The sequence below is a fragment of the Ceratosolen solmsi genome, unplaced genomic scaffold (genome assembly GCF_000503995.2).
Source record: "Ceratosolen solmsi marchali unplaced genomic scaffold, CerSol_1.0 scaffold6, whole genome shotgun sequence".
NCBI classification, from domain to species: Eukaryota; Metazoa; Arthropoda; class Insecta; order Hymenoptera; family Agaonidae; genus Ceratosolen; species Ceratosolen solmsi.
The window spans coordinates 612,039-622,319 of record NW_011948414.1 but is presented as its reverse complement, the minus strand read 5'-3'; the positions used below and the strand labels follow the sequence as shown (position 1 = coordinate 622,319).

General features: G+C 27.3%; 2 protein-coding genes across 2 annotated transcripts in view; one reads left to right on the top strand and one right to left on the bottom strand.

Moving 5' to 3' along the window:
• Positions 1–597, top strand: part of Atf3 (Activating transcription factor 3) — a 9,300-nt gene extending 8,703 nt beyond the window's left edge. Inside the window, exon 5 of the mRNA XM_011506556.1 lies at positions 1–597. This exon is cut by the window's left edge and continues 18 nt beyond it. Within this exon, the coding sequence (XP_011504858.1) occupies positions 1–239 (239 nt within the window). The 3' untranslated portion in view covers positions 240–597.
• A 4,494-nt stretch (positions 598–5,091) lies between these two features.
• LOC105367773 (persulfide dioxygenase ETHE1, mitochondrial) lies at positions 5,092–9,515 on the bottom strand. Its single transcript, XM_011506555.1, has 6 exons — positions 9,351–9,515; positions 8,558–8,702; positions 7,915–8,100; positions 7,245–7,333; positions 6,813–7,023; positions 5,092–5,253 (listed from the first exon to the last, which is right to left on the bottom strand). Exons 1-6 carry the CDS (start codon positions 9,438–9,440, stop codon positions 5,204–5,206), a joined length of 771 nt encoding a protein of 256 aa, XP_011504857.1. The 5' UTR covers positions 9,441–9,515; the 3' UTR covers positions 5,092–5,203.
• Positions 9,516–10,281: the final 766 nt, after the last annotated feature.

The window sequence follows — 10,281 nt, the reverse complement described above, 5'->3', positions numbered from 1 at the left end:
AATTCGCTGAACCCGTTGGCCAATTGACCAACTTTCAGGAGAACTTCGTCCCGGTCGTAGAATCGAGCGGCCTCCAAGGTCACGGCGATTGCAACGTTCTCTCGGATTACGGATCGGTGAAGGTCGAGGGCTTCGAGGCAGTCGCCCAGGATTTCTTCAGACAGGGCAGCCCGTATGGCACGGCGACGACGACCACGACAGCGGCAACGAGTAACGTCGATGCCGGTTGTACCGTGTAATTCGTCGGAGTGCTTGAAGTGGATTACTTTCCAAGAGTTTGAAAAGTACATCGGCCACGTGGCGATTTTAAATTATGATCTTCCAGCGCTTCGATGGAACATTGCGGAAGTGCTTTTAATATGGAGATAAAAGAAGACTTTACTTCATGAATATGTACGTCCAGTTTCGAAAGATTCATAAAGATTATCTCAGATTTCTTCATTTAGATGTTGGAATGCTCTTAGTAAATTGGTGTTGAATTATTAAAGAGCTGGAGAAAAAAAAGTTTTCAATCATTGATTGTTTCGATAACTGGACACGTTATATATATATTTTATATATCTCATTTCTTGGTTTGATGCATTAAGAAATTATGGGATTGAGTTTTTTTTTTTTTTTTTTTTTGAAAGAAAACTAATGAAGATTAAATATTTGTGCATATCAGTTAAAAAATTATGTTTAATCTATAAACGATTACGTAATGATAAGCGACTGAATTAATGATAAATAATAAAATTGATGAAAAGAAAGAATTAATTTTTTTATAAATGAATAGATGTAGTGATTGTAAAAATCGTTACATAATTAATTTGTAATTGATTACAATTTTTATATTTATTCTGAGTTTGTTTTATTGCAAACCATAGAGAATAAATTTTTTTTGTTGTTGTACATCGATAATAGATGATTTTCTCATAAACTCAGTTTCTATTCATTTATAATTGCCTCATTATACAATTACTTTAATTATATATAACGTAATTATATGTAAAAAAATTTTATATTTAGATAATAATAATATTATAGTTTATTGTCATATTTGAGGTGATTATTGATGATAACGAAACCATTATATTAGTGAAGGATAATTGTATATTGAAAATCTTTACATTGAATATTTTTTTATATTAATGAAAGTATTAAATATTTTATCATTTTCAGAAAAGTTACGAATTTATCATTATAATTATATATAATTTTAATTTAGAGTAAATAATTCCATTAATTTTTTTTAAATAAAATTAATTATTTTACTTAACATTGGAATTTATATTATACTTATTTTTTCGTAAAGATAATATTTTAAAAGCATTTATGCGTATTGTCATTTAAGTATTCGAAAAAGAAAAATTTTTTTTTTTTTTTTTTTAAGGCTTGCATTAAAATACCTGCAATTGAGGTATTTCATCATTTTGACAATGCATCAAACCGAAATTTATCGCATAATTATAACAAATTGTAAAAACAGTAAGCGCTTGTTCGATAAAGTATGGGGGCTATTATCCTTTCGTCGATGCATATATATTGCAACTTAAGACAGCAATGATAATCAAAAGATAATTACTAGATGTGTAGCCTTACAAGGGCGACATAATAATCTAGAAAACTCTGTTAGGTTGTAGTATTGTGAGGAAAGGGTGAATTCGAGCATCATAATTGGCTTATTTACTTTTACGAGCTTGCAAAACCTTATATTAATGCATACATCATATACCTAACTATATGTGTAAAAAAAGCAGCAAAGCTGAAGTAACGTAAAGTTAAAGTAAGATAAAGAATCTTACGTAATTACATGTAATTGAAGAAACGTGTATATTACGTTTTTAATTATATTTAACTCGGAATTATGCATAACTCCGTGAAGTCTATAAGCTCGAGTGTGCACTAAAAAGTGCACATTAAAAATCTTTCATTAGAAAATCAAATAAATGTAATATAAAATACACATTATAATTATATGTAATTAAGTAATTGATTTATGATAATCTTTTCCTTGGTACGGTATAAAGATTTTCGCATTCCATGTTTGAATAAAGAAACAGTAGGAAGGTAGAGCCAATGAGATAAGGCTTAAAGCAATCATAGGTAATATTTTCGTATAAAAGTGCAGAATGAAAAATTAAGAACGCAAAGACGTACGCAAGTATGAAAGATATCAAGCATAAAAAGTATTATTTTGATGGTAGTTTTTGTATATTCCGCATATATTATTAAGTTTTAAATGCATTAATTCGTTAAAAGAAGATCTTATAATTGCAATTTTGTTTTTTTGTTTATACGGTGACATGATTATTAGTTAATGAATTTCTAACTTATAACGAGCTAGTTGAGTGTGTTAAATCGCACTGAGGCAATAACTGAAATGTATTTGCTGTAAAAACCAACGGTGTATTAATCGAGCATATTAGAGAAATTTATTTCACGTAAATCCGATAATATTGATACTTCAATTTCTTCTGCCTATGAATTGCTTAAAACGACTTTTTATGGCAGTATGGCTTTAACTTTTAACTTGGAATGGTTTTTGAAAGTTATTCAGATATTCCGATGCTCTCACGATTCGTCCTTGATTCAATCGTTTCTATTTTTCCCGTCTTCGTGTGCAAGTCCTTGGTACTTTCATTTTAATCGAGAGCTTGAATTTGTCAAGCGTTAAAAGCGAGAGATAATTAATAAAAATAAAAATATAGAAATAAATTAATAAAAAAAAAAAGTGACAAGTCGTGAGTCTTGGTCTTCTCAGCGATTTAGCAATCAATTACTTCGTATCTAATGCGTGCATGTTCTTCCAATCTATTTTAACATATTGTCGATGTTGTAGATGAGTGAATTTATACTTTTAGACATTCCCTTTTTGTTTCAATATTTTTTTTTTTTTTTTTTTTTTTTTTTTTTTTTTTGTATCTAAACCGGGAAAAACTTTATTAATGCATGCTATACGTACATTGATTTTTTCTATCATACAAATATATATATATTTATTTATGTATGTATATATATGTATGAATGTGAGCCACATATGCATTCGGTGCCATTAATTTCCTTGTTTAATAATATTCTTAAATTATAAACAACTTTATGAAGATGTAATACAATTAAATGAAGATAGTTTAGTAAGGAGATTCAGCTGTCATAGGGAATGAGTGGATCTTATAGCACTGTTTACATTAGGACATAGCAGAAATGCAAAGGATCACGTGTACTTTACTTTGTATAAAGACAACTTGTTATGCATATAAAATTTTTCCTGGTAATTATATCTACTGTGACATTCTCGAAGCCGTAAAAATGAAAGATATATGCGAGTGCGTAGAAGCGTATCAACGAACTGCCATTATTCTGCAGTTTCAAAGATTTAAGGTTATAATTATTAAGCATATTATATATTATTATAAATATAAATATTGATTTTTTTTTTTTACACAGCTATTAATATAATTTATGAAAGAGGGAGAAGTCTTTGCCAGTTGAAACATATTTTTTTACGTTTTGAAATTATGAAAGAGCTTTATCAAATCGCGTACTTCGCAGGCGAATACCGCAAGGATATTCTTTTTCTAGTTCGATAAAGAAATAAGTAAAATATGCACAAAATATATAGGCACATTAAGAATGTAAAACAAATTTTTATACATTGTTGTAAACGGCTTTTATTTGAAAAATAATAAAATGCTTTCTTTTATATGCATATTTCGCAAACATTTCATCCTAAAATATTAATTATAACGTCCATCGATATAAATGTGCAAATATGCATATACGCACGCACACGATCCCCCACCCCACCCGCCGCCCCTCACCATTATATAGCAAAATACGCTAGCTGAGCGCTGCTACTTGTTCATAGAAATGCTTATATTCCATAACTGATATTTAATTGCGTATGTTAACCAAGTGCGCACGTTTAATATACATTTAGAGAGTATACGAGATGCATATGGAAATGTTATCATCGATCAATGAAGTCTTTAAAAATATGCAATGTTAATATGTGTTTAAATTTTAAGTCAATACGGAAGTATATTATACTATAGTTAGATGTGAAATGTCGGAAGATATCTCATTTGGGAGGTACATAGCTCCAACTTATATTATATTAGATAAATCTTTACTATACTGTTAATTTAATTCTTGTTTTGAAGATATTTTGGTGATTGAGATTTTTTTCAAAATATAGGCGCAACATTAAGATAAATTAAATAAAGTATTAAATCATTACCCATCGAGCAATGTATCTCTGAAGCTAATGCCATAACTTAAAGTTTTACCAATGTGTAGTCAAATGTTTTAGCGACGACAAAGTACACCGAAGTGTAATTTATTTTTCCCACAAATAGATATATGAATTACAAGTTTCGTGCGCGGCGTGCCTTAAATAACGAAACACTCACTTTTCACGATTTTCTTTTACATGAAATCAAAAAAAAACAAAAAAAAAAACAAAAAAAAAAACAAAAAAAAACAAAAAAAAAACAAAAGAAAAGATAATACTAGTGAGAAGCTCAAATATATAGTTTAATCAGCTCTGCTTAAAGTAAAAACATATATATTTTTTAATATATACATAGATATATTTTTCAAATAATTTCAACAAACCTTATATAGTAATGAGACTTTTATGAGCTCTCCAATTAATAGTAATTTTTATAATGACATACCTCAACGTAACTTACAAGCAGTTACCTATTATAAAGTGCGTTTGCGACTGATTGATTACTGTTTACCTTTGTGGTTAATTTTCTTTCGTTTAAATATGTTAAATTTTTCTTTAGAGAGCAAATTATATGTACGACGTTGATTTCAATGAAAAATTTATTCTTATACTCTAGTTGATAAAAACCAGTGCTTAATATTAAAAAAAAAAAAAAAAAAATACAAAAAACAAAAAAAAAATGTTATCTCCGTTGCTAAAAGAAAAACCTACAAGAACGTATTAGTCGTAATGATTGAATACAAACGGCCAACCATTATGTATTTAAAATTTATAAGATAATGAATCATACACCAACATAAACATATGTAAATTTTCGTTTTCTGTTTCTCTTTATTTTATTAAACATAAATTATTGTATTGTACAATATATTGTGCCTATATAAAGATTATATTATGTATTGAAGGTAACATTTATAATGATACGGTTCAATCATATTCGTAATTTCATTGTACATTGAAAAAATGAAAAATTTTTATGTTTTATTTTTCTTATTTTACTTGATATAGTCCGCAAACTTTATTTGCTGGTACAGCTTTATCTAAAACAAAATTCATTAATGTAACATTATTTATAAATTCTATGTAAGAATCGAAAGCATTAAGGAATAAAAAAAAAAAAAAAAAAAACCAAAGTAAAAGCTATTTAAAATCCTTACATAAAGAATATCGTTTTAATCAGTCAATTAACGATATCCTACACTTTGCCATTTAATGGCATAATATAATGATATAATGATATAATGATAAAACATTAGCTGTAACTCTTACATCTTAGACATAACATCCGCAAATGCATTTTATCAAGAAGTGTAAGATACACTGGTAGTAGGGGTAGAGATAATTATAAAAAGTCAAAAAACATTGAGAGGTTGAATCATAAATAAAAGAAAAAAAAATGCCTAATAAAGTATTTTTCATTTTATTGTGTTGTCTTTTAATATATTGATCATCACATATTTTATGTCGAGGTGGGTGTACAAAATTTAATATTGAAATTATTAGTTCATCCGTGTTCATAATTTTTTCACTTATTGATAAAAAAAAAAAAAAAAAAAAAAAAAAAAATCGATTTATAATGTATGACATTGTAACGATAAATCCACTTTTATACAAGCGCAGTCGATATTGTAATTATATCGATATTATATTAAAATTAAAAAAAAAAAACTTAAACATCATCATCGGTTCCCTATAATATAATTTCTCTAATATGATTTAAAACAATATCTAAATTTAATTTTCAAGGTCGTAATAACTGTTTAAATTATTTATTTCATTTTGCAAAGCATTAACAAATTTTTCAATTACTATTTCATTATCTATTATATATTACATATTATATTTCATGGTACATATAAATGATAATAATTAAGAGGTGAAAAAAAAAAAAAAAAAAAAAAAAAAAAAAAAAAAGAATGACATAAAACATCATAATTGTAATACAGCATCTTTGGCCGATATTTCTAAATCGATAAATTTGAAAGGAAATTTAATTTTGAATGTTCAATTGACCAATTACACTAAATTGCTTTGAAACAACGTGCTGCACGCAATTGCAATTAAACTGGTCGGTATTAATTCTGATATTATTTCTCATTAGATTTTATTTATTTGCAAAATAAGTGAAATGTTTTATTAAAATTGTCTAATTGTTTAAAATTTAATCAAACCTATTTTCAACTCGCACCAACCAGCTTTAATACATGTTTAATCGCACAAGATATCTTACGGTAAGGTCACTGTTCCTTAATTAATAATATTTAATCGCTTAGACATACAACATCTAAAAATAATAAATAACTTAGTAGTTTTTTTTTTTCTGTTACGAGTTGCTCTAAATTGATTAATCGAGTTAATCGCTGTTAAGGTAGAGTGATAAATTAATCATTTAATAAGCGTAATAGGGAAATAAATACATTTACACTCGCTTTTTTACGTTCATTGTCTCAATAGTCAATTATTACCAATATCCAATAACATAGGCCATAATATTCGACAGTTAATTAATGCTTTGTAGAATGAAAATCCATTAAGAAAAAAAAAAAAAATGCAACGTAACATATGAAATTATATAACAAATTATTAAAGTAAACATTACCAATCATTTTCGGATATGACAGATTTAAATTGTTCATTATCTCGACGAATTCCTCGAGGGATTTGGTTAGTCTAGGATTGAACTGCCGTTCTTCGGCGACGGTCGTCACCGTTTGCCCCTGGTAATCATGAGCCGGATAGAGCTTAAAGTAATCCGGTAATTTGAAGATCACTGAATGCACCGATTTGTACAGTGTCTCTGCAGATCCACCCTACGAGCAATAGCCACTTTACACTTTACTTTAATGATCTTTATTGACATTTTGTATGATACAACATGACAAACATAAAACAGAAATTAACGAGTAATTGTTTATCTTTGAGGAGGGCGAATGAGGGAATTTCTCGAGCAATTTTAGCAAAATAAATAATTATTTGAATGAAGGTAAATTAAGTAGTTTGTAAATTATAGTAAATTGGAAGATGTTAATACCTGAAAATCTGTTCTGCCACAGCCTCGTATTAACAGAGTATCCCCTGTAAACGCAATTCCTTGTTCTTCGCAAATGTATGTCATGCAACCTAGGCAACGCAATTATATACTTTAATTATATTAATGAAATAAACATACACGAAAATTGTATTAATTTTTTTTTTTTTTTTTTTTTTTTTTTTGAAAAGGAAACATCTTAATAAAATATACTTTGGCGTTATTCAGGTTTTAGTTTTCAATGAAAAAGATTTTTGTATAAATCTGTATGCGATTGTATCGAATGACATTGTTATTGAGAATATTGCTAGATTAAATACGTTTCCATTATAAACATTGCAGGCTTAAACGTGACACGTGACACGTGACATTATTAAATACTTGATTAAAAAGCAAAAAGCAAAAAAAAAAAAAAAAAAAAAAATTTCCCTAGAATGATTTTAGGAAACAGTGCAACAAGTTGACACATTGTTTGAATAAAAATGAAAAGAAAATCCTGTCAGGATTGAGAAAATACAGCGCAAGTTAAAATCAAGTCTATCCGTGACAAATCAACTAATTACTAATGATTTCACTATAAAAGTTATATCTCCTTATGTTTTAAGCCACGGATTAACATTACATTGTCCACGATACGTTAAATCAAAAGAATCGTTATTCGTTATGAGCTCACCGATCGTGTGTCCAGGCGTTAAATTAGCTTTTAAGCAGTGCCTGCCGAATTGCACTTGATCCCCAGATTCTAGTAATATGTCTGCTTGTGCGCTGCTATCTCTCGATATAATTGACTTGCAGCTGGGGAGAAGTTCTTTCAATTTTCTAGTGCCCGTTATGTGGTCCGCGTGCAAATGCGTGTTCACTAGTTTACGTTATCAAAAAAAAAAAAATAAAAATTTCTTATTAAGGAATGAATGCATGGTTGGTTGGGATGGGTTTATCGGTATAACCGATTGCCGTGCTTGAAAGAACTTAATAACTTCAATAATAATAAGGTAATTAATTCAATTGGCCTAAAATCTTGGTGAAAATGGAAATAGAATATATAATAGAGAAGACATTTTGCAAACCAGTTCATTAAAATTCTTCGATTAAGATAATTTATTTAATCTTATTAATATATAACTTAAACAGCCTATTAAATAGCAATTATTTGTTGTATTATAATTATTGCGTAAGAAGCTGGTAGTTTAAAATTACTAATATAAAATGATCATAGTGAATGTGTATAATAATGAAATTCAGTGATTACATTATATAAAGCTAAAATAATCACTTAGTATGTAAAAAGAAACGATTAAAAACTTTTAAGGACTTACTAGCATATTTTAACGTGAGACCCAATTCATTGATAATCTTTGAATCTCGTTCGGCCCATTCTATAACTGGATCGATCAATATCGCCTCTTTGGCCTTGACGTCAGCTAATAAATATGTATAAGTTGATGATGCTGGATCAAAAAACTAAAAGTTTTTTTTTTTAAACTAAAGAATCTGACGTTAAAAAAAAAAAGTAGATAGTTAAAAGTTATGATATAAATTTTAATTTGGCCAAATGGATGTTCACAGCTATTGGTACAGCTCATTTATAAATGATTACCATCAAGCTTAAATAATTTACTATCGAGGATCGGAATTGAGTAGCTATAATAAATTATTTTATTGAAAGGGTCTATTTTTTGAACATTTTTTGAATTCATACGTGCGCGCGCGTGTGTGTGTGTGTGTGTGTGTGCGTGCGTGCGGGAGCGCAAACAGCGATGTATATTTATAATTGACTTTATCGATGGTAAGTAAAAAAGATATTATTCCGTTCCATCATAAAAATTACAATATAACCTCTTATAAATATATGTAAAAAATAAATAACATTTTATAAATGTACTACGTAATAGTTTTAATAGTATTTTTTTTTTTTTTTTTTTTTTTTTGAATCTACTTTTATAATGATGGAGAGTGCAATATTTGTAAATAGATATTGATAAACGCAATTCAAGCAATACAACGTAATAACATAGATTTACAACAATAATGACGACATTAACGTTTACAAGCAATATTATTAAAAATACGCATAAATGTCAGATTTTCGTTTTTTCTTATTTAAATTACCTGTCTGAATAAAAAATCTGATGATTGGCTCATATTTTTTGAATTTATAAAATTATGTTTCACTGTTAAATTACGCAATTGCGATAACATTATCTATTAAAATATTTAGAGTGATTGAAACGTAGATTTTTACGCTAACTGCGAGCAATGCGTTTTAATGGTGACGTTACTAATACGTTACTTAGTCCGCTTGTACAATAAAAATTATTACTTCATAAGATGATTTTATCTTCTATAAAAGTATCTATTACATTACGATTTTTAATACTTCTCATACGATACAAATAATAAGGTCACAGCTTTTATTTGTGATATTGTAAGTATGAATAATTACTTTTTTTTTTACTTGAAATGACTATAATATCGTTTTTAATGTTTTAATAATTGAAAACAGTTTAAAATAGTGCCTCTAAAGAATATATTTTTAATTTAGTAACGTGTGGTGTTAAATAACGAAAATTAAAAACATAAGTGTTTAAATCATCTAAAATATTACAATAAGGAGAGGATGTAATTGTAGGGTTATTTAAACAACAAATATTTAGTTTTTCAATGTTGCTTGTGAGCTATTTCATTTTCTATGCAATTTATGTTCGAAAAATAAATTTAATGTATGTTATTCTTTAAATAAACATAAAAAACCAACTACTCTGTAGTTTTATATACCGCTTAAAATAACATTCAAATTAATAAAAAAAAAAAACATATTATACACAAACAAAATCATTTACAATAATTTAATTGCCATCGTTACTTATTTAAACAATATAATTAAATATTAGTATTTCACAGAAAAAAAAAAAAAAAAAAAAATATATATATATTTATATATATATATATATATATGTTATAATTAATAAAGATTTTAAGATCAATGTTTTGACAATTTAACGCAATTTAATATTGTTGTGCTGGACAAAGAACAATTGCA